The 25682-nt window shown below is 41.1% G+C and overlaps 1 protein-coding gene across 7 annotated transcripts in view; it reads left to right on the forward strand.

Annotated features, from left to right (window-relative positions):
* Window positions 1–25682, forward strand: part of kmt2ca (lysine (K)-specific methyltransferase 2Ca) — a 491907-nt gene that overhangs the window by 198497 nt on the left and 267728 nt on the right. For all 7 annotated transcript variants that reach the window (XR_013889503.1, XM_080213017.1, XM_080213041.1 and 4 more), the window contains exon 3: window positions 1962–2044. Coding sequence is in view for 6 of the 7 variants with exons in the window: in XM_080213017.1 (XP_080069143.1) it covers window positions 1962–2044 (83 nt within the window). In the remaining variant the exon portion in view is untranslated. The remainder of the gene's footprint in view (window positions 1–1961; window positions 2045–25682) is intronic.

Raw genomic sequence — 25682 nt, forward strand, 5'->3', positions numbered from 1 at the left:
AATGCAAAATCACTATTGTAAAGAGACCTACAGGAAAAACTACATTCCCAAAAGAGTTCAGCTTTTGGACTTTCCTAGAGTTGTTTTAATCCATGGAACTTGAAGCAGTGATTCAGGGAAGCTCATGTGGTCAACTTCATCATGGTTGAACTCTGACTCATAAGAATTTTCCAAATTAGTTCAACTGTGTGAAATTTAGATGACTCAATAGAGGACGTTTTGATGACTTAATAGTAAAAGTTGGAAGTCAGAGGTTGGTAGGATAAAATAAACCCTATTTGTAAGGTTCAAGGTAATAAGTTTTTTGTGCGTTGAAGAATAAAGGATAGTTGAATTTTTCAGTCATGAACCATGCCATTCATGAGGTGCTGCAGAGAGTTCGGATACTGAAAACTTGAAGGAGCAATCAACAAATTCCCTCAAAATAGGGGCAATTACTTATTTAGTTGCTTAATGATGCCAAATGCCAAAAAAGCAACGGGGGCACGTGATATCTTCTTTATGTAGTCTTTAAGAATGGTGCACCTATTTTCGGGCTGAGAATTTGAGCCAAGAGTTGCACAAATTTTTCTGCAGCAAGTGCCCAAATCAGTTATACGTATAGACTACAACTGATGGCCCGCAGCAGTCAATATGTGTTGAAGCCATTGTCTTGATGATAGTTTAAAACACATTTCCATTTGAATCATCTTTTCAAAATCAAAAATTGTAAACCAACATTTTTTTCCCAAAGTCCAGCTATTGGAAGAGGATATCACATTATTCATGTGGTAGAATATACCAAGTGCTTTTTTTTCACTAAATATGCTTAAAATGGCAAAGCAACAATGATGTTTATCATCGCAACAAAACATTCTGCCATAATGCTAATTCACTTGGCACACAAAAGTTTCCTGTTTATTTGGTTATGCAATGATGATCGGTTCCAGATTTGTACAGTACATGTTGCATGTTGAGTGCAAGACAAATGGCCCTGTATGAAATATATCTGCTGTTTTTTCCATTGAAAAAATAAACAGTCTAAAGTGAGTTTAAACATTTACAAAAAAATTGGATGGAAGGTGAATAGAGTAGGAAAGACTATGGATGTTGAAATAATGGCAATCTTCCACTTGTATATGACTGCAACTATCCATGCAACATCTGTGTGAGATCTTTGGGAGTAAAGGCCATAGTGATGTAACATGCAGTGCATGTTAGTCTTGGCTATCAATCAAATATAATTGGTATCCAATTATATCAAATAGAGACAGGTTCTTGATTGGTAAGGGGATCAAAGATTACAGGGAAAAGGTGGGAGAATAGGGTTGAAAAAATTATCAGCCCTGATTTGAATGGTGGAGCAGACTCGATGGGCCAATAGCCTGATTCTGCTCCGATATCTTATGGTCTATCTGTGAGGGTTGCTACAGTTCTGCCAGGTGAACTCTTTTTGGTAGTAAACCAAATTACTCTAAGCAGTGAAACTGCAGTTGGATACAATCAAATTTCAAAATTGGGGATTCAGGTGCTAATGGTCAATAGTTAAGAGAGGCAAGCTGAAAGCCTGCACAGGGAAAAGAAACGCAGTCTACTACTCTTTGGCTTGTTACAGAGGAGGAATGAGTGATGCTGCTCAAGAGTGAGAGGAGAGATAGAGACAGACCTAAAAGAATTAGAAAATTTTCTTCTCTCCCATAGAGCCGAGGTGGGAAAATACACTTTAATTCCCACATGCGTGCATGTAGCATTTGGTAAAACATTTAATATCTAAAATGTTAGAACTACTAAGCTTATATTTTGTCACAATAAGTTTGCCTTATTTTTCAATACAATTCAAGAGTGGTAGCAATTTAAATATAAATGATCTCACTATCAGGTTCTATAAATGAATGTACTGATGATAGAGTAACTACTTATCCACAAGATTGATCCATTCTACTTTTTAACAATAGACCAATAACTTCCTCCCCTTGTCACAGGTCTCGGAGCAGGGGGAAGACGGTTATCGAAGATGACGACAGTACGGATGGGTTGGAGGCAACAGAAAATGCGATGGAAACAGGTAAGGTGTCACTTTTTGTTATACCTTAAGTTTAAATTTATGTTTTTCTTTGAAAATTGATAACTTGTTGCTATTTATGCTTATGGATTCTGCAATTTGGAGTTGGCAATGGAACTGATGAATATCAAATTCTTCATTGAAAGAGAATTTCACTTAGAATGGTTTACTTAAAATGCAGTCCTCATCCAAATGTTTTAAGCTATCTCCTGTCCGCTGCCCTTCTCCAGTCTAATGGACACTTGAGACATGAGATTAATTGGAGCTGTGAAAGTTGAGAGATTGATTATAGTGTCTTTAAAAATGAAGTGTTTTGATAGACTGGATAAGACAAGACTACTTTGGATGTCAAGCCATCAGTTCAAAATTGTCACTGAGAGCACAGAGAGAATTAGCTGATTGTTATTTACAGTATTAGAATATGAAAAGCTTTGACAAAAAGACTGGTTGAGGCGAAGACCAACATTACTTCGATGTGAAAATTATTTGAAATTGAGAAAATTAGAGTCCTCTGCCATGTACTTTAAATTGTATGTTAGTGACTTTCCAACCAAAAGGCTTCTGCCACTCTTCTTTCATCGTTGTTGGGTTAAAATCCTGGAATTTCAAAATCAACATCTTTGAGGGAATGCTATCACAGTTAAGCAGGTTCAAGCAGAATGCCCACTGACACCACCAACTTGACAACCAGAGATGGACAAACAAGTGTCCCCTAGACAGGGTCTGTGGCAGAACCTTTCTTTTTATGACCTGGAGGATGTTGAATGCCTCACTAAATCTGTGTCTGTAAAATTGCATCTACAGTTTGTTATTGAATGTAAAGCTCATCAAGGACTAACTGCTCAGGGGATTAACAACTAATATGCCAGAGGAATGGGAGCCGACGTAGGAAGTCAGATGGAAGTAAAATGGGGACAAAAACAAAAGGTAGTAAGGGGAAAAGTGGAAGGCAGAGATACCAAAGATAAAAATTAAAAAGAGCCACATTATATCATAATTCTAAGAGGGCAATAAATGCCAAAAAACAAGCCTGAAGGCTCTGTATGTCAATGCGAGTAGCATTTATAAAAAGGTGGACGAATTAGCTGCACAAATAGTCATTAACATATATGATGTAATTGGGATCATGGAGACCTGGCTCCAGGTTGACCAAGATGGGAACTCAGCATGCAGCAATATTCAATGTTTGCAAGGATAAATGGAAAGAAAAGGGAGGTGGGTTAACGTTCCTGATTAAAGAGGAGATCACCCCAATAGTAAGGAAGTACATTAGCCTGGATGATGTGGAATCTGTATGGGTGGAGCTGCAGGATTCCAAAGAATAAAAAAACGCTAATGAGAGTTCTGTACAGACCACTAACCAGTAGTAGTGAGGTTGGGGATGGCATCAAGTCGGAATTTAGACGTGTGTGGAGTAAGATACAGCAGTTATTATGGGTGACTTCGATCTGCATATTGATTGGGCTCACCAAACTGGTAGCAATGTGATGGAGGAGGGCTTCCTGGAATGTAGAAGGGATGGGCCCAACTAGAGAGCAGGCTATCCTAGACTGGGTATTGTGTAATGAGAGAGGATTGATTAGCAACCTCGTGGTGCAGGATCCTTTGGGGAAGAGTGATCATAATATGATAGAATTTTTCATAAAGGTGGAGAGTGACACAGAAGTTTAAGTCTGAGACTAGGGTCCTGAACTTAAGGAAGACTAACTTTAATGGTATGAGATGTGCATTGTCAAGGATAAGCTGGCAAAGGATACTTGAGGAGTCCACAGTAGATAGGCAATGGCACACATTTAAAAACCATATGGATGAGCTTCAACAACTGTTACATCCCTGTCTGGCGTAAGAATAAAATGGGGAAGGTGGCTCAACTATGACTAACAAGAGAAATCAGAATCAGCGTTAAAGCCAAAGAGGAGGCATACAAATTGGCTAGAAAAAGCAGCAGACCTTAACTTTTTATTTATTAGTCAAAAGTAGGCTTAGATTAACACTGCAATGAAGTTACTGTGAAATCCCCCTAGTTGCCACACTCCAGTGCCTGTTCAGGTCAATGCACCTAACCAGCATGTCTTTTAGACGGTGGGAGGAAACTGGAGCATCTGGAGGAAACGCAGACACTGGGAGAATATGCAAACTCCATACACAGTGACCCAAGCCGGGAATCGAACCCAGGTCCCTGGCACTGTGAGGCAGCAGTGCTGACTACTGTGCTGCCCGCAAACCTAAGGACTGGGTGAAATTTAAAATCCAGCAGAGGATGACAAAGGACTTGATCTGGAAGGGGAAAATAGAATGCGAGAGTAAACTTGCAGAAAGCATAAAAGCTGACTGCAAAAGCTTCTATGGATAGGGCCTACTCCTGCTCCTATTTCTTATGTTCTTATGTTCTTAAGAGAAAATGACTCATAAAGACAAATGTAGGTCCCTTGCACTTAGAATCAGGTGGATTTATAAATGGCAACAAAGAGATGGCTGACCAGCTAAAGAAATATTTTGGATTTGCCTTCAATAAGGAGGGCACAATAACCTTCCAGAAATATTAGGGGACAGAGGGTCTAGCGTGAAGAAGGAACTCAAGTAAATGCTTATTTATCAGGAAATTGTATTGAGGAAATTGCTGGGATTAAAACCGGTAAGTCTCCCGTGCCTTTTGCTCTGCATCCCAGATTACTTAAGGAAGTGACCTTAGAAACAGTGGATACATTGGTGATCATTTTCCAGTGTTCTGTAGAGTCTGGAAGAGTTCCAATGGGTTGGAACTAGTTAATGTAACCCCACTTTTTTAAAAAAAAGAGGGAGAGAGAAAACAGAAAATTATGGGCCAGTTAGCCTGACATCAGTTGTGGGGGAAATACTAGAATCAGATATGGATGTCATAACTGAGCATTTGAAAATCAGTGGCAGGATTGGTCCAAGTCAGCATGGATTCACCAAAGGAAATTGTGCTTGACAAATCCTCTGGAATTTTTTGAGGATATGACCAGTAGAGTGGTCAAGTGTGAACCAGTAGATGTTGTGTACCTGGGCTTTCAAAAGGCTTTTGACAAGGTTCCACACAAGAGATTAGTGAGCAAAATTAAAGCTCTTGATTTGGGGGTGATGTATTGACGTGGATAGAGAACTGACAGGAAGCAGAGAGTGAGAATAAATAGGTCGTTTTCAAAGTGGCAGGCAGTGATTCGTGGAACCCCAGCTGTTCCCATCATACATTAATGATTTGGACGAAGGAATTGAATGCAATATCTCCAACTTTGCAGACAACACTAAGGTGGGTGGTAGTATATGCTGTGAGGTGGATGCTAAAAGGCTGCAGGTGGCTTGGACAGGCTGGCTGAGTGGGTAAATACTTGCCTAATACACTTTGGTGGCAAAAACAGGAAGGAAGATTTTTATCTGAATAGTGGCAGTATAGGAAAAGAGGAAATGCAACACAACCTGGGTATCATGGTGGAATAGCTGCTGAAGGTTGGCATGCAGATACAGCAAGCAATGAGGAAAGCTAATGGTATGTTGACCTTCATAGCAAGAGGATTTGTATGGGAGTGAAGATGTCTTGCAGCAGGGCCTTGGTGAGGCCACACCTTGAGTATTGTGTGCAGTTCTGGCCTCCTAGCCTGAGGGAAGACGTTCTTGCTATTGAGGGAATCCAGTAAGGTTCACCAGATTGACTTCTGTAATGGTAGGACTGACACATGAAAAGTGACTGGATTGACTGGGCTTGTGCTCATTGGAATTTAGAAGAATGAAAGGGGATCGCATTGAAACATATAAAATAGATATATATGAAACAAATATAAAGGGGGCAGCATGGTGAGACAGTGATTAGCACTGCTGCTTCTCAGTGCCAGGGACCATGGTCGGTTCCCAGCTTGGGTCACTGTCAGTGTGGAGTTTCTACATTCTCCCTGTATCTGCATGGGTTTCCTCCGGGTGCTCTGGTTTCCACCCATAATGTGAAACATGTGCTGGTTAGGTGCATTGGCCGTGCTAAATTCTGCCTCAGTGTACCCGAACAGGCGCCGGACTGTGGCAACTAGGGGATTTTCATGGTAACTTCATTACAGTGTTAATTTAAGTCTTGTGACTCATAAATAAACTTTAGCTTTTAAATCATTCATAACTGAAATGAGGAAGAACTTCTTCACTGAGAGAGTTGTGAACTGTGGAATTCTCTACCAGTTCATTAGATATGTTCAAGAGGGAGCTGGATGTGGCCTTTGTGGCCAAGGGATCATGAGGTATGGAGAGAAAGTGGGAGTGGGATATTGAAAGTGCACGATCAGCCATGATCATATTAAATGGTATTGCAGGCTAGATGGGTCGAATGACTACTTCTGCACCTATTTTCTATGTTTCTATGATTAATGTTACTTGCAAGTAAAAATGTTGTACCTCACATTTGTGTGGATGTGTACGGGCAGGAAGGAGAATGCAAGGACATGAGATGTGCATTGTTTTATATAGTAAATGATACTACCTTATATATCATTTGGAGCTATTGTTATGTAACTAATATGGGAACATATGGCTTTGATTTCCAAAATTTGGAATAACTGGACCATAGAATAAAATACCAGTGGAATAACCAGACTTTCTGAAGTAAATACATCAAAAAGGTGCTAATTGTTGCAGTATGTTCATATCTCAGAATGAAATAAGTTTGCTAAATAATTTAACTAAAGCATCGAGTATGGAGCCTGAGACCCAACATACATGTGCAGACCAAAACTTGCACTGCAAACTTTCAGAGCTAGGAAGCCAATCCTTAAGGTGCAGCAGAAATATTTTGTCCAATGCTACTTGAGAGGAAGCAAAACAGACAATTTGAGTCACAGGACTGGCAGTGGTAATAAGAAAGAGAAAGAAAGAGGCTATCGGCCAGCTCCTTTCACACGCTCAGGATATAGAACATAGAACATTACAGCGCAGAACAGGCCCTTCGGCCCACGATGTTGCGCCGACCAGTTAAAAAAAATGACCCTCTAACCTAAACCAATCCCTTTTCATCCATAAACCTATCCACGGATCTCTTAAACGCCCCCAAACTAGGCGCATTTACAACTGCAGCAGGCAGGGCATTCCAATCCCTCACCACCCTCTGGGTAAAGAACTTACCCCTGACATCCGTCCTATAACTACCCCCCCTTAATTTAAAGCCATGCCCCCTCATGCTAGCTTTCTCCATCCGAGGAAAAAGGCTATCACTATCCACCCTATCTAAACCTCTAATCATCTTATATGTTTCAATAAGATCCTCTCTTAGCCGCCTTCTTTCTAGCGAAAACAACCCCAAATCCCTCAGTCTCTCCTCATAGGACCTCCGCTCCATACCAGGCAACATCCTGGTAAACCTCCTCTGCACCCTCTCCAAAGCCTCCACATCCTTCCTATAATGTGGGGACCAGAACTGCACACAATACTCCAAGTGCGGCCGCACCAGAGTTGTGTACAGTTGCAACATGACGCTGCGACTCCTAAATTCAATCCCCCTACCAATAAATGCCAAGACACCGTATGCCTTCTTAACTACCTTATCTACTTGATTCCCTACTTTCAGGGATCTATGTACACATACACCTAGATCCCTCTGTTCATCCACACTATTCAAAGTCCTCCCGTTAGCCCTATACTCAACACATCTGTTATTCCTACCAAAGTGAATTACCTCACACTTCTCCACATTAAACTCCATCTGCCACCTCTCGGCCCAGCTCTGCAACCTGTCTAAGTCACCTTGCAAACTATGACACCCTTCCTCACTATCTACCACACCTCCGACTTTGGTGTCATCAGCAAATTTACTAATCCACCCAACTATACCCTCATCCAGATCATTAATAAAAATTACAAACAGCAGTGGCCCCAAAACAGATCCCTGAGGCACACCACTCGTAACTGAACTCCATGACGAATATTTACCATCAACCACCACCCTCTGTCTCCTATCTGCTAGCCAATTCCTGATCCAATTTCCTAGATTACCCTCAATCCCATACATCTGCATTTTCTGCAGAAGCCTACCATGGTGAACCTTATCAAACACTTTGTGGCTCAAGAAGTACTTTTTAAATTGTCATTGATGTTTTAATACAGACAGACATGGCAACCAGCTTGCCAACCAAAAGTCCCTTAAATAGCAATGAGATAAATGATCAGAATATTGGAGAACTTCTTACTCCATTTTAAATGGTGGTTTATGTTCTCTCCCATCTTTTCCTCTAAGAGTGCACAAAGAACATTGGGTCAATATCTCACCTGAAAGTGAACACCTCTGGCAGTGTCGACTCTGACTTACTATGTTAGCATATTAACGTAAGTGTGGGTTCATGTCTGGAGTGGAATGGAATCTCAGCCACCCTCTCAGTCAGAGAAAGGAGTGTACAGCCACAAGAGTGGAGCAAAAGTTGATTGGTGCTTGGCTGTTGAAGAATTTGTTGATGAAATGACTTTTAGTATAATTTATATTTTGTAAAGGCTGGTGAGGAATGGAATGTAACTTGACAGCATTGTTTCTTGAGGAGTTGGAGTTTTTGTGGAACGAAAGTTGAGAGGTTTGGTAGTGCAAGAAGGTGATCGGAGAATTGCACAGGCATCAAGAAATGTTAACAAGTGTTTCAACAGTGTTGTGTGAGTGAGTTAAAATTTGAAATAGGTATTAGAGGTAAGTGGCCTTGATGACAAATAGAATGAGAATTGAAACTCAGCTTAGTGCAGGAAACAGCGCTGAGTTTAGAACCATAGAACACTACACAGAAACAGGCCTTCTTGGCTGTGCCGAACCATTTTTTCTGCCTAATCCCACTGACCTGCACCTGGACCATATCCCTCCATCCATGTACCTGTCCAAGTTTTTCTTAAATGTTAAAAGTGAGCCTGCATTTACCACTTCATCTGGCAGCTCATTCCACACTCCCACCACTCTCTGTGTGAAGAACCCTCCCCTAATATTCCCTTTAAACTTTTCCCCCTTCACTCGTAACCCATGTCCTCTAGTTTTTTTTCTCCCCTAACCTCAATGGAAAAAGCCTTCTTGCATTCATTCTGTCTATACCCATCATAATTTTATACACCTCTATCAAATCTCCCCTCATTCTTCTACGCTCCAGTGAATAAAGTCCTAACCTATTCAACCTTTCTCTGTAATTCAGTGTCTCAAGTCTTGGCAACGTGCTTGTAAACCTTCTCTGTATTCTTTCAACCTTATTAATGTCCTTCCTGTAATTAGGTGACCAAAACTGCACACAGGTGCACTGAAGTATTAATATTTTGCTTTTTAATTCAAATTAATTCAAGGGATGTGAGTGTTGCTGGCTAGGCCAGCATTTAATACCCATCCCTAATTGCTCTTAAGATGGAGCCAACAAGATTGTTGTGCCAACATTCAAATTTCTAGTTCATTTATGAATTGATGTCTGGCCTGGTAAATCAGCTGACTGCATAATGAGCTCATAGAGTTCAGAGTGATGGAAACACAGCAGTGTCATCATTGTCATATAGAAATTAACTCTGTGCCTGAGGATAATGTTATTTAAACAGTCTAAAAACAAAACGAGGGATACAGAGGCAGAGTCTTCCGAGATGGTTACATGGGCACGTTGGAAAAAATAACTTTAACATTTTTGCACCTTTCATGCCCCAAGCTATTTCAAAGTACTTACAGCCACTAAAGTACTTTTGAAGTACAATCACTTCTGCAGCAAAGCCTGTACCTAGATGATGCACAGTGCGATCTCACAAACACGTTTTAGGTAATGACTGGATGCTTGTTTTCGTGATGCTAATTGTTGTCCAAGACACTCAGGAGGACTCCCTCGCTCTCATTTGAAATAGTGTTTTGAGATTTTCCATACACACCTGAGCGGACAGACAGGAGCTCTGTTTAACTTTTCATCCGAAAGACGACATATTCAAAACTGCTTCAGTACTTGCCTCTTTGTGCCATTGATAAACCAAAACACAAAGTTGATTTCCACTTGTATCCAGTTCCTTCTCAACACCTCTTGAAGTTATTTAAACATAGAAACCCTGCAGCACAGAAAGAGGCCATTCGGCCCATCAAGTCTGCACCAACCACAATCCCACCCAGGCGCTACCTCCATATCCCTACATATTTTACCCACTAATCCCTCTGACCTACGCATTTCAGGACACTAAGGGCAATTTTTTTTAAGCATGGCCAATCAAAATAACCTGCACATCTTTGGACTGGGAGAGGAAACCGGAGTACCTGGAGAAAACCCACGCAGACACGAGTAGAATGTGCAAACTCCACACAGACAGTGACCCAAGCCGGGAATCGAACCCAGGTCTCTGGAGCTGTGAAGCAGCAGTGCTAACTGCTGTGCTGTTGTGCCGCCCTATTGCTCATCAGTAGGACTGGATTGGTAGAAACTTGTTCCAACCATCCGATGGTGAATTCTATTTTCTCTCTTTTGCTCTGTTTCAACTGTTAGAGGCTATTTGCAACCATTGCACCATATTTGACCTCAAGAAAAGCTTCTAACTACATATCTGCACTATAACTAAGACCATAAGAGCATAACATAAAAAATAGAAGCAGGAATAGGCCATTCACCCCTTTGAGCCACTCCGTCATTCAGTGATATGATAGCTAATCTTCTACTTCAAAATCATTTTCCTGCACTGTCCCTGTGTATTCATTGATGTTTTTAACATGTAGAAATCTTATCGATCTGTTTTGAGTATACTATCTCCACCGTTTTGAAAGTGTACCCTCTCTCCAGTCTCACCTCACCTAAAATCTCATCCACATCTTTGTTGCCTGTAGCTTTGACAGCTCCACACTGCTGATTGCCTTCCACTTTCTATTCTTCGCAGGCTGGTGGTCATCCATAACTCTGTCTGTTTCCTGACTTGCATCAAGTTCTGTTCTCTGATCAGCATTGACTTCCAATTAAGCAAAATCTTCATGTTAAAATTATCACCTTTTCTAGCAAATCTCTGTATGGCTTGAGTCATCCCTCACTTTGTAATCTCCTCCAGCTGCGTGATCTTCTGAGACATCTCTGCTTGTCCAGTTCTGGCCACAGGTTGGTGGTTCAACATCAAAGATGTAACGTGCAAGGTGGATAATGATGATTCTATTATTGTATTCTAGATTTCCAAAAGACATTTGATAAGGTGCTACAAAAGGTTAGTTCACATCGGATTAATGGTTATTTAGTATCTTGGACAGAGGATCAGCTAATCAACAGAAAGAGAGTAAATTCATCTTTTTCTGATTGGCAAGATATAACCAGTGTGTACAACAGCCCTTGTGCCTAATTATTTACAATCTATAGTAATGACTTGGATGCAAGAATAGTTAGTACCGTAGCCAAATTTGCAGATGACATTGAAGTAGTGGAAAAGTAACTTTCAGAAATGAAATAAACTTACATATGGATAGATTAAGTGAAAGGAGAAAAATTTGCTAAATGGAGTTTCACATGGATAAGTGTGATGCTATCCATTTTGGTAGGAAAAATGCAAAGGCAAGTTATTATCTAAATGAAGAGAAACTTTGGAGTGCTTTGATACAGAGGGATCTGGGTGTCCTTGTGCATGAATTTCAGAAAATTAGTATGTAGGTGCAGTAGGTAATAAGGAAGGCAACTGGAATCTTGGCATTTATTTAAAGGAATAGAATATAAAGGTAATAAGTGTTACTGCTACTGTACAGAGCATTACTGAAACTGCAGTTAGAATATTGTGTAAAGTTTTGATCCCCTTGAGGCGGGGTGTAGCTGCATTGGAGGCAGTTCAGAGGAGATTCACTTGATTGATTCCAGAGGTGAAGGGTTTGTCTTATAAAGAGAGATTGGACGTTTAGGCCTATACATTCTGGCACTTAAAAGAATGAGAGGTGATCTAATTGAGGTATATAAGATGATAAAGGGAATTGACGAATTCGACATGGAGGTGATGTTTCCGCTTGTAAGGCAATCTAGAACAAAAGGCCTTAGTTTTATGATTAAGGGATGGCAGATTTAAAATAGAGATGAAAACTACTTATCTCAAAGGGTCATGAGCATGTAGAATTCATTACTCCAGAGCGTCGTGGATGCTGGGATGTTGAGTAAATTTAAGGAAGAGGTGGACAGATTTTTAATTAGTAAGGGTTTCAAGGGCTGTGGTGAATGGGCAGGAAAGTGGAGTTAAGGCCAAGATAAGGTTAACCAAGATCATATTAAATGGTGGTGCAGGTTCGAGGGGCTAAATTGCTTACTCCTATTTCTAGCTCTTATGATGATTCTAAACATTGTCCCACCCTCATATGAATGCACAGCTGGAAGGATGTGCAGGAGGGAGGGCTGTTAATTCTGGGGACATTGGGACTGGCTTTAGGGGCAATGGGACCTGTACAAATCAGATTAGCAAAGCTGAGATGGAGTTCTTTGCTTGTGCTGTTGGGGAGGGTTTAAAGTAACTTGGTAGTGTTGTGGGAACCAGGAGAAAATGTTAGAAGAATGTAAAGGTGCACAGAATGATGCGAGAGACAGTACAAGGATAATAAGTCAATAGGTGGTGTCAGAGTAAGGCAGAAAGTCTGAATCGGAGTTATTGTGCATTTGTCTGTGAAAGCACAGAATGTGGTAAATAAGATTGGTGAGTTACAGGTTGCAGAGTGCCATGCGGAAATAGTGTTGTGGCTTTAACGGAGACCTGGCTCAAGGAAAGGCAAGACTGGGTGTTAAATATTCCTGGAAACAAGGTGTTATCGAAAGAAAGGAAGAAAAAGGAGACGCAGCAGACTTGATTTAAGGAGAACATTGCAATGATGGGCACATTGTGTCACAGAGAGGTCAAGGACAGAATCAAATTGGCTAGAGTTAAGGAACAAAAAGGGTGCAATTCCAATGTGTGGTGTAGTATTTAGGCTGCCGACTATTGGGAGGGATATAGAGGAACCAATCTGCAAGGAAATTACATGGGTGCAAAAGTTAACATTGTTATAATGGGGGACTTTCGTTATCTGAGTACAAACTGGGATCATAGTGTTAAAGGACAGAGAGGGCAAGAATTCCTGGAGTGTGGTTAAGGGAATTTTAAACAGCAGTTGTGTTTCCAGACCAACAAGAAAGGAGACACTACTAGACCTGGTTCTTGGAAATGAGGTGGGCTAAGTAGATCAAGTTTTAATAGGAGAGCATTTAATGGACAGTGACCATTGTATTATAAGAACATAAGGACAAGGAGCAGGAGTAAGCCGCCTGGCCCCTTGAGCCTGCTCCGCCATTCAGTAAAAACATGGCTGATCTTTTTGTGGACTCAGCCCCACTTACTCGCCTGTTCACCATAACCCTTAATTCCTTTACTGTTCAAAAATTTATCTATCCTTGCCTTAAAAACATTCAATGAGGTGGCCTCAGCTGCTTCACTGGGCAGGAAATTCCACAGATTCACAACCTTTTATGTGAAGAAGTTCCCCCTCAACTCAGTCCTAAATCCCCATATTTTGAGGCTATGCCTCCTAGTTCTAGTTTCACCCGCCAGTGGAAACAACCTCCCCACTTCAATTCTATCTATTCCGTTCATAATCTTTGATGTTTCTATAAGATTTCCCCTCACTCATCTGAATTCCAATTAGTATAGCCCCAATCTACCCAGTCTGTCCTCATAAGCCAACCTCTCAACTCTGGAATCAACCTAGTGAATCTCCTCTGCACCCCCTCCAGTGCCAGTATATCCTTTCTCAAGTAAGGTTTTGGATGACTATGAAAAAGGACAATGAGCAACCCCGAGTAAGGATGCCAGCATCAATGCAGTAAGAATCTGGGCCAAATTAATTAGAGCCCGTGGTTCTAGGGATGAGAAACTTCAGTTGTAAAGACCTTTTCCTTGGCAAAAAGAAAGCTGCAAGAGGATTTGAAAGAAGTATTTAAAATCATGAGGTGTTTAAACAGAGGGAGGTAACTGTTCCCATTCACTTAATGATGATTGAGAACAAGAGGCACAGATTTCAAGTAATTGCCAGAAGAAGCCAAAGTAATAATGAGGTTAAAAAAATGTTTTCTCGCAACCATTGGTTATGATTTGGAATGCATTGATTGAGTGTGTGGTGGAGGCAGATTCAGTTGAGGCACTTGAGGAAGTTAGATTATTTGAAAAGACAGCATCTGTAGGATTACAGGGAAAGGTGACTGACATTAGGTGAAATGCTCATTTGGAGAACCGGCACAGACCCAATGGATCGAATGACCTCCTTCAGTATCGTAACGATTCTGTGATTTGTCCTAATATCATCAGAAACTGATCCAACCTTTTGTTTGATAATACTCCTGTACAGTGCCTGGGACACTTTATCAAACTTTATAAATGTAAGCTGTAGGTGGTGACAAGGGTATGAGGCTGTCCTTGCTCTCTAGGTTGATCGCGTTGTACATTGTTTTGTTAGGAAATACATGCTCATTTTATTTAAAAATTATTAATATTAGAAAGAATATCAGTTGATTTTCCAAAAAATGTAACAAGGAGTTCAAGGAAGTTCCCTTGGTAAACTGCTGTTATGTAAGTAGGTGTTATATATTGAATCATTCACTGTAGCCATTTTAGCACAGTGGTTAGCACTGCTGCTGTGAGCTCCAGGGACCTGGGTTCGATTCCTGGCTCAGGTCACTGTCTGTGTGGAGTTTGCACATTTCTCCTCGTGGTGGTCTGCGTGGGTTTCCTCCGGGTTCTCTGGTTTCCTCCCATAGTCCAAAGATGTGCGGGTTAGGTTGATTGGCCATGTGAAAATTGCCCCTTAGTGTCCTAAAATGCTTCGGTTAGAGGGAATAGCAGGTAAATATGTAGGCCTGGGTGGGATTGTGGTCGGTGCAGACTCGATGGACTGAAGGGCCTCTTTCTGCACTGTAGAAATTCTATGAGTATTCTAAAGTAATCTCTGAACTGCATTTGTGGCGGCACGACGGCACAGTGCTAGCACTGCTGCTTCACAGCACCAGGGACCCCAGTTCAGTCCCAGCCTTGGGTCACAGCTGTGCAGAGTCTGCACAATGTCCCTGTGTCTGCGTGGGTTTCCTCCAGGTGCTCTGGTTTCCTCCCACAGCCCGAAAGACATACTGGTTAGGTGCATTGGCCATGCTAAGTTCTTCGTCAATGTAACCAAACAGGCACCAGAGAGTTGCGATTAGGGGATTTTCACAATAATTTAATTGCAGTGTTAATGTAAGCCTACTTGTCACAATAATAAATTTTAAACTTTAAACTTAAAACTTTTAGTTGTGGGCTGTTCTGTGGCTCAGAGCAAAAGCTAAGATGGAGGAATGTATAAATAAAATATTATTTAATGTGAATTAAATTTAAAATACATTTCTATCTTTTATTTTTACTTCAGTTAAAGTACTCATTTTGGTGCTCCTGCCTGGTTTTCTAATTAGGTCTGCCTTTGATTTAATTTTAAAAAAATTAATTTGTTTTCAAATAGTTGTGCTCTTTGGGGGGGGGGGGGGGGGGTGGTGAAATAAAGTCAAATATATTTTTCTTTGATCTTGTGTTTGTGTATAATATGAGAATCTCGCTACTGATGTGTTCCAGATCCAAAGCTAACACTAAATGTTGCTAGGAAAATCCATTAAAGAAGTGATTAATTGCATATTTAGTGAGATGTCATACAAAACTCTATCCCCTAAGTGGTATTGACAATTCAAGTAGCTGACTCTGTTCTTAGTTGAACGTTCATACCTTTCCCAAACTTTTCAAAACATGTAACACTAATTGAGCACAATTTTGGACCATTTGCCAAGAAATGCAAGTCTTCTCGATGAATTAATAGAAAAAGTAGAAATTCTGGCCATTGAGCTACCTTAATGCAATATTAGGGAATCTCATGACACCAGATTAAAGTCTAGCAGGTCCTCCTTCAGGTGAGTGGCACCACCAACCTGACTCACCTGATGAAGGAGCAGCGCTCCAAAAACTCGTGATACCAAATAAACCTGTTGGATTTTAACCTGGTGTCATGAGACTTCTGACTTCTGACAGTCATCGCCAGAAGAAAATGCTGCTAGATTAACAGGCACTTGCTTTGTTTTGATTATGCATTTTAGCTGGATAAGCTAAAAAGCAGATACTGAGATATAGGATTGCAAGAATTCTAAAGTAGCATTTACAACAATGACATGTAACACTATTGGAACACAGTGATCTCCAAGACACATCGTAAGAACACCTCAATCACAAAAAAAGTAATTATTCAAGTCCACCATCAAACAGAACCTTAAATGTGTTTCCATGTCAAAATTAAAAAATCTAACTTCAAGTGAGACTTGTAAACTTGACAATCATTTCATTTCGACATACAGTTTTGTATCTTTCTTCTCCAGTGACTTCAGGCCCATTAAACTTGCACTTGGAGTGGATTTGTATTCCGTACATCCACACATTTCTGGGTCTTCCCATTAAATTCATACTCCTGTTTTTTTCTCTCTCCTGTATCCCAACAGATTTCCTTACTACCTGTCTGCCCATCTATGATTCGATTTGGTGTTAAGTCTCTCCTGAAGTTTTTTTTTACAGATCTGTTATAGTTTACAAAACTTTGTATGTGATATTGTTATCTAATTTCAAGATAGCTTTCCCTTTGCCCATTTTTTAAAAAGATTAAAATTCATTATTTATCAAAGAGGACTTGAATTTAACAAATTCATGATCATTACATATCTTAACACCATCTAATTTTATCTTGAATTATGGGATCTGAGAATTCGCCCACAGTTGGTATTGGACAAACTATTCACATTTACCCACTTTGTCATATTGTCTTATCCTGTTCAAGTGTGTTACATGAACCATAGAACCCTGACAGTGCAGAAAGAGGCCTTCGGGACCATTAAGTCTGCACTGACTTTCCGAAAGAGTGTCCCACCCAGGCTTTCCCCTTCACCCTATTCCGATAACCCTGCATATTTACTATGGCAAATCCACCTGACCTACACATCTTTGGACATTAAGGCACAATTCAGCATGGCCAATTCATGTAACTTTTGCACATCAGTCTATAAGTTTCTCTGATTTAAGGTGTGACAGGAAAACACTTGATAAGAGTCAACGCTGCAGGGAAAAAGCAAGCCAGACAAGTTCCCTTCTCCCCTGGATATTCTTATGCACTTCCTCACACCTAATTAGAGGGAAAATGATAGCTCAGGTCACCCTGACTGCAACTTTTTCATGGTCCAAGTGGTTGCAACTGTGTTTTTGATGAGTTTTTTTTAGAATTAGATACCTCCCACCTATGCAGACCAGCAGAATACTGTCTGTCTATTGTATTTGGATCATGATGTGGGTATGCCGGCATTGGACTGGCGTAAACACAGTAAAAAGTCTGACAACACCAGGTTTTAGTCCAACCTATTTATTTGATAATATTCTCACTCAGGTGACCCTGACGAAGAGGCTGTCCCCTCGAAAGCTAGTGAGAATATTATCAAATAAATAGGTTGGACTAAAACCTGGTGTTGTCAGACTTTTTATTGTATTTGGAACAGGGTGTATGATGGAAGTTGAGAAGAGGTAAATGTTGGTTGAGGAACTGCAACGTTTGAGAAAGAACACACAAATGATGGTGTCGATTGAAGAAAGCTAATCTGGGTTCAAGAACTGGAACGTTGCTCAATGAACAAACATAGTTAGAGAAGATTTTGGATTGTGAGCCAGTATGACTGGACTACGGTATTTCATGATGTGTCTGGTAAATTGGACTTTATCCTGCAGCTTTCACTTACAACCAAAGTTTTGTCCTAGAAGTTGCTGAAATTCTGAGTTGATAACAATGTGGCAAGGAACAGTAAATCTGGGACATCTTCCTGGGAAATGGAATCAATCATTGCGATTGAAGACTTGGGAAATAAATAAACGGTGATGATTTACAGTGGGTGAATGTCAAATCAGGTACAAGAAGAATCAGATTAGAAGAGAAAAATGACAAAGGGAAAATAGAATTACAGTTTTAAATCCCCAACATTTCACAACCTGAAGGAATGAGATTCTGCGCATAATTATTCTCTTTCTGGATTCTGAACAAGAGAAGTCATTACCTGGGCAGGAGGACACATCATCCTTGGTTGGCAGCCAACCTAGGGGAAGGAGAACTTAAATTTTAAACTCCAGCTATGGGCCACACTCATTCAGCTGACAATGCGGAAGAATAGAGTGATGAAGGACTAAATAGTGATGTAAAAACAATAGGTGGGGCAACTTGTTGAACAGCTCATTCAGCAGAAAGACAACTTCAAAATTTACACTCATGTCCTTTCAGCTGCTGTGCTGTGGAACACAATGCACCAAGCTATGAGGGGATTTGCACAGTGCTCGCAGGTCCTACGTAACTAATAAAAATCACCAGACAGCAAAACACACTTTAAAACCAAACTAAGAGATGATGAACCAATGGTGGGAAAAGAAGATTGTTGAGTTTCAGGAAACTGCTGATAAGTACGGCTGAAGGCCTCTGATCTGTCTCTGGCCCAAAACCAATGGTACAAACACCCTTCCTTTCAATAGCGAGTATCAGGACCTAACAAATGAGATTCTCTCTGGGCAGAGCACTTCACCAATGTCTCCTGACCCAAAAATCCACAGTGTGCTGCAATGTCATAAATTCACTTCCATGATAGTGTGTTCTGAACAAGCTTGCCATTGATCCATTTCAAGGTGAAGTCACTAAGGCCTGAAAGCATTTATCTGTGGGTAAATGTCTAGAAGTCGATGACATTCCACCCACGGTATTCAAATACAAAGGATCTCATATGTTTAGGAAACTCACTAAAGTTTAACTTTTATTTATTAGTGTCACAAATAAGCTTATAATAACACTGCAACGAAGTTATTGTAAAAATTCCCTAGTCGCCACACTCCGGCACCTGTCCGGGTACACTGAGGGAGAATTTAGCATGGCCAATGGACCTAACCAGCATGTTTTTCAGACTGTAGGAGGAAACCCATGCAGACGTGAGGAGAACTTGCAGTCTCAGGCAGTGACCCAAGCCGGACATTGAAACCGGGTCTCTGACGCTGTGAGACAGCAGTGTTAACTACTGTGCCATCGTGCTGCCCACTAGTCTCTCCTGCTTATCTGGAACCAGGGTGATATGCCCCAAGAATACAAGGATGCTTCCATTACCCACCTGAACAGACAGAGAGAAACAAGTCTGCGATATTTGTTGTGGTATTTCACTTTCCCTCCGCAGCTGGAACAATTCTTGCAGGAGTTATTCTCAACATGATTGATAATGAGCTCTCCTTACTCAGTCCAGAGGTTCCACTATCTCAGGAGCATTCTCTCAAACACAGCACACTGGATGATTCAATCTCCCACTGCCTGGCAAAAGCAGGCTTGGCATTTGATAGGCTCACCCACAGGCTTTGGCGAGAGCATGGAGTTTGTCTGGACAAATATCCAAGTATCCAGGTAGTGGATTTCATGGTTTGTATGGCTGTGAGATGAGGATAACCTACTGGCATTCCAACTTCGCTGCTTAAGATTTATCTGCAACATTAAGTGGCAGGATAAAATACCTAACACCTTGCAAACTGCTGAAAATTGGCTGTGGAGAGCACACTCATCAAATATTAGCTATGCTGGGTAAGTCCTTTCGTTTGCACAGAGGATTTCTGTACATAAAGGTAGTATTCTACAGTCAGCTGAGTGCAGAAACCTGCATTTGGGACATCTAAAACTTGGAAGTTGGACCTGATACATGGGGAAAGATCAAACAGAAATCTCTGAGCAAGCAATCTCAAGGTTTGAGGAGAACAGTCAGATCTTTAGAGAACAAGCAAGCATGTCACAAAACCAGTAGCTTCACCCCATCTCTCTAATAGTTACTTCATATGTATGTTTTGCAATTGGACATGAACTCAAGATTTGGTTTATCATCATAAATGACACAACACCAACCTAGATGATGAACAACTGGGCTATTTTTTGAATACATATCTGTTGAAGTGATAGGACAACTGATGATCATTGAAAATTATCACATAAATGAAAAGCGTTAGGAAAAATGCATAACTTTTATTTATATTAGTATGGTTCTAGTTTCATGAGCTTGGTGCCGAGAAAGACTCTGAAGGTCCAGTTTATAGACACGTATTTTTAATGTGGGTTTACAACCTTTGAAGTGAAGGGATGGATTACAATGGGGTTAGTAGTTAAGTGAATTTTATGAAGATGAGGTAGGAAAAAATTGTGCTGTTGCCTAGCGACAGGGACACAGTCACAAGGAAGACAAAATGGCAGTGTACTCAGTGTGTGTATGTCAGAGGGTAGGCTGGAGTTCTAAGCACTCTTTAAAAAAAACTGCAAGACTGCTAGGGAACTGAGTTTAGGGAACTTGTGTTTTTTCTGAAGTTAAAGTAGTAATGAGATGAGTTGCGGTTTTTGGGGTCTTAAAGGAAGATACTAACTGGAGAAAAAGCATCTAGTGAATGCTCAGAAACCTGCTAGAAGAAAACTGTTTGCATCTGAGCCAGCCCAAACAGGAAGCTGGTGAGACAGTTGTAAATCAATCTTCCCTGGGGTTTTGTGTTGGTAAGGATAAGGATATAGCTGAAATAAAAGGCACAGTCTGAGTCATTTTCTGATATTTGTATTGAGATATTTCCAACCTTTTTGTCTAGTGTGATATAGTTTTTTAACAGCTGTTTTATTCTGTGTTAAAAGTGAACTAGCAGAGTCTTGTGAATGTGCTCAATAATTGACCTCCACAGTTTCTTAAATGTTTGGCTCTATCAAGCCAAGTTTCACTTTGGGATTTGATTTGTCCAGTATTAACATCAGCTGGGATTGTAACGAAAGGATACTTGTGCTGCTAATTAATAGACTTGGCTCCCAATGGAAAGTTTCATGGTCAACAAATACAGAAATTCCTGAAAATTAGTGTGGTTAAGAGCAAGGTACTATTTTGTGATAATATGATGGAGTAGCATTTGGTAACTGGTGTATCTCCTCATTACAAGCTGCTTTCCAATTTGCACATTGAGAAGAGCATTCATCATTCACATTTTTACAGGAAATTCTAGCCAATTGCAAAGCTCAACAGTGGTTAAAGCTGGACAGTGCTTGCTAACCTGGGTATTGAAACTGTAAGAGCAGTTTTTTTTGTTTTGCTTTGCGCATGGAGCACTTGGTCGTCAGTTCTCAATTCCTGAAAGTGAATCATTAAACAGAAAACTTGCCAGTACTTGTTACGTTAGGCACAGAGCAATAAATCATCTTTGATGCAGACGCTAGCTCAAATGTGTGTTTGTTGTGGTTTCAGTACTCAATATGTTCTGAATGAGTACCCATACTTAAATTTAGTCCATTTAATGATGGGCTAAAAGTCCATGAAAATGGAACAGCAGAGATTACCATGTTGTCTTGGCTCTAAATTTAAACACAAGAAATGAATGTGTTTTGTTAAAGTGCAGCTTTAGCTGTGACAGAGTTTGTGTGCCTTTTATAAAATGAAAAGTGCTATCAACAATACCACGTTGAGGTTAGATGTGTAGGTGTCATTTTTAAAAAGGTGTAATGAACCATGATGGAAATGCTTTATCAATGGGGTGATAATTGATTGACTGCCATGGCTTTTCAGCACCCTCAGTATATTTTTGCTAGCGATTTTTGGGCATGAGAGTGAAAGAAGGTTCCTTTTTAGCTGTTGTAATTTTGTTGCTGGTGAATTGTTTTAAAAAGCTAAGCTTCATGGATGTTTGTTGCTCTATATTAATCCAGTAAAAAGTTTTAATTCATTGAACATACATGTTGTTTAAACTGATGTCAAAGTTATTTCCTGGATAAAAAGGAATTTCAAATGATAAGCGTCTTTTCAGAGCAATTTTTTGATGGAAAATGTCCCACTGGTGTTTAGACTGTCAATTTGCAACAACAGTTTATATTTATAAAGCACTTTGTTATGTAATGAAATAATCCAAAGACCAAAATATGACACACAGCCATGCAAGGAAATATTAGGCCCATTGACCAATAGCTTGGTCAAAAAAGTAAGTTTTGAGATGTATCTTGTGGGAAGAAAGCAAGATGAAGAGATGGAAAGGTATAGCAGGCAATTCCATGACCTTGGGGCCCAAACAACTGAAGGCATAACTACCCATAGTGGAGCAATTATGTTTGGGAAGACCCAAGAGAACAGAATTAGAACAGTACAGATGTCTCACAGGTTTGTGGAATGTAGGCGAGAAATGGAGAGACAAGGTCATGGAGGGATTTCAAAACAAAGGTGAGAATTTTAAAATAAGACATTGATTGATCAGGACCCAGTGTAGGTCAGTGGACACAGGCATGATGTGTCAGTGGGAGTTAAGACATAGGTACTAGGGTTTTGGATGACCTCAAGTTTAGGGGTAAAGAGTTGGAGACCAGCTAATACTTGTGTTGAATCTCTGATTTGCCCTATGAAGGTTACATTCAAGGAAAGGGAACATTTTGAGAGTTTTCTTGCATAGTTTGATTGAAAGTGGAGGAGTAAGATTCTGCCATTTTTATATGAATTGAAGGGGGATTCTGAATTGACTACAGTTCAGAAAGGAGGCTGAGCACCATTTTCTCAAGGGCAATTAATGATGTGCAATAAATGTTACTCTTACCAGTGGTCCTCACATCCTGTAAATAGAAAAGAAAATTAAACTGACACTGAGGGTTTAGATAATGTTGCTTTGAAAACTACCCTCCTTTAATCATTGTTTCGTTATGCACCAACTGCAGCAGGCGACGGTGCAGAGGGACCTCGGGGTCCTTGTGCATGAGTCACAAAAACCCAGCTTGCAGGTGCAGCAGGTGGTCAGGAAGGCGAATGGGATGCTGGCCTTCATCGCGAGGGGGATTGAATATAAAAGTAGGGAGGTCTTGCTGCGGCTGTATAGGGCATTGGTGAGGCCGCAGCTAGAGTACTGTGTGCAGTTTTGGGCGCCGTACTTATGCAAGGATATTTTAGCCTTGGAGGGAGTGCAGAGGAGGTTTACTAGGCTGATACCGGAGTTGAGGGGGTTGAGCTATGAGGAGAGGCTGAATAGATTAGGCTCGTACTCGTTAGAGTTTAGAAGAATGAGGGGAGATCTCATTGAGACGTATAAGATGATGAATGGGATGGATAGGATAGAGGTGGAGAGACTCTTCCCGCTCAGAAAGGATAGTAGGACTAGGGGGCACAGCCTCAAGATAAAGGGGGGGCGGTTTAGAACGGAGTTGAGGAGGAACTTCTTCACTCAAAGGGTGGTGAATCTCTGGAATTCTCTGCCCGTTGAAGTGGTGGAGGCTGCCTCGCTAAATATTTTTAAGACGCGGGTTGATGGGTTTTTGATGAGAGAGGGGATTAAGGGTTATGGGGAGAGGGCGGGAATGTGGAACTGAGCCACGACAGATCAGCCATGATCTTATTGAATGGCGGGGCAGGCTCGAAGGGCTAGTTGGCCTACTCCTGCTCCTATTTCTTATGTTCTTATGTTTCACTATGGTAGTGTTCAAAATTTGTAGAAATAATTTGACCCTCTTCTGTCCTCCACACTCCCAGCATTTCTCAACACTCCAAATTTTAGTTAGTCAAAATCAAAGTTAAAATTACCATTTGTTTAGAAAACAAAGGTAGTTTTAAGGGACTTATATTTGTATTGGTAAACATTGGAAATATAGTTTTAAGTGGGTTATATTTAATTCTTCTGTGTCTGGAAGGTTAAAACAGATTCATGCTGGACGTAGGTGTTTGAATGTGTGGGTGTTGGTTATGTTCCAAATGTTTCTATTCTGTTTAGCGAGTGCTATACAGTATGAAGAGTAAATAAGCTAGCAGAGGTTTGCAGGTGTAGCTTAGTAACTGGTGACTGTTTTTTTAGCTAGGAAGGCTTGCTGTTCTTAGTTTTCCTGAATTTATGGACAGTTGAAGAAAGAAACCACAGAGTGAACATCTCTCAATTCTGCCAGGAGAAAGATTGGACAGAATGGGAGCTACAAAGAGGCAGGCTTCCCAAAGAACCAGTTGCTGTCCAGATAACCAGAGAATTGGGACAGGAAATGTCTTGAGGCAACTGAAGTTAAGAACAGAAACCAAACTATTGTTCAGAAAAGTTCAAGAGTGACCAGAATGTTCTGAGTTAGAGACAATTAGAGACAAACCAAAAGAAATGGCGGAGGTGCTTAACGAGTACTTCGCCTCAGTATTCACGGTGGAAGCCGATCTGGGAGATTTTGTTATGGATTTGCAGCAGATGGAAAGGATTGAGTACGTGAATATTAAGGAGGAGGATGTGTTGGAACTTTTGAATTCTATCAAGGTAGATAAGTCGCCGGGACCAGATGGGATGTACCCCAGGATACTGTGGGAGGCGAGGGAAGAGATTGCAGAGCCCCTGGCGATGATCTTTGCGTCGTCAATGGAGACGGGAGAGGTTCCAGAGGATTGGAGGATTGCGGATGTAGTTCCTATTTTTAAGAAAGGGAACAGAGATAGCCCGGGAAATTACCGACCGGTGAGTCTGACCTCAGTGGTTGGTAAGCTGATGGAGAGGCTTCTGAGGGACAAGATTTACGAACATTTGGAGAGGTTTGACATGATCAGGAATAGTCAGCATGGATTTGTCAAGGGCAGGTCGTGCCTTACAAGCCTAGTTGAGTTCTTCGATAATGTGACTGAACACATTGACGAAGGAAGTGCCGTGGACGTAGTGTACATGGACTTCAGCAAGGCGTTTGATAAGGTCCCCCATGCAAGACTTCTTGAGAAGGTGAGAGGGCATGGGATCCAAGGGCCTTTGGCCTTGTGGATCCAGAACTGGCTTGCCTGCAGAAGGCAGAGAGTGGTTGTGGATGGGGCTTTTTCTGAATGGAGGTCAGTCACCAGCGGAGTGCCTCAAGGATCTGTTCTGGGACCCTTGTTGTTTGTCATTTTCATAAATGACCTGGATGAGGAAGTGGAGGGATGGGTAAGTAAGTTCGCTGATGACACGAAGGTCGGTGGTGTTGTGGATGATCTGGAAGGATGGCAAAAGTTGCAGCAGGACATAGATAGGATGCAGGACTGGGCGGAGAAGTGGCAGATGGACTTCAACGCGGATAAATGTGTAGTCGTCCATTTTGGCAGAACCAACGGGATGAACGAGTACACTATCAAGGGCAGAAGTCTGAGTAGTGTTGAGAAGCAGAAGGATCTTGGGGTCCGGGTCCACAGGACTCTTAAATCGGCCTCGCAGGTGGAGGAGGTGGTCAAGAAGGCGCATGGTGTACTGGCCTTCATTAATCGAGGGATTGAGTTTAGGAGTCGGGAGGTAATGCTGGAACTTTATAAGACCCTTGTCAGGCCTCATTTGGAGTATTGTGCGCAGTTCTGGTCGCCTCACTATAGGAAAGATGTAGAAGCTATTGAAAGGGTGCAGAGGAGATTTACAAGGATGTTGCCTGGACTGGGAGGCATGCCTTATGAAGTTAGGTTGAGGGAGCTGGGACTCTTTTCCCTGGAGAGACGAAGGTTGAGAGGCGACCTGATAGAAGTTTATAAAATGTTGAGAGGAATAGATAGGGTGGATTCTCAGAGGCTATTTCCCCGGGTTGAAATGGTCGCTACGAGAGGACACAGATTTAAGGTGCGGGGAGGGAGGTTCAGAAGTGATGTTAGGGGTAAGTTTTTCACTCAGAGGGTGGTGA

This window comes from Carcharhinus amblyrhynchos, chromosome 2 (assembly GCF_965287045.1).
Source record: "Carcharhinus amblyrhynchos chromosome 2, sCarAmb.v2.hapA, whole genome shotgun sequence".
Lineage (NCBI taxonomy): Eukaryota > Metazoa > Chordata > Chondrichthyes > Carcharhiniformes > Carcharhinidae > Carcharhinus > Carcharhinus amblyrhynchos.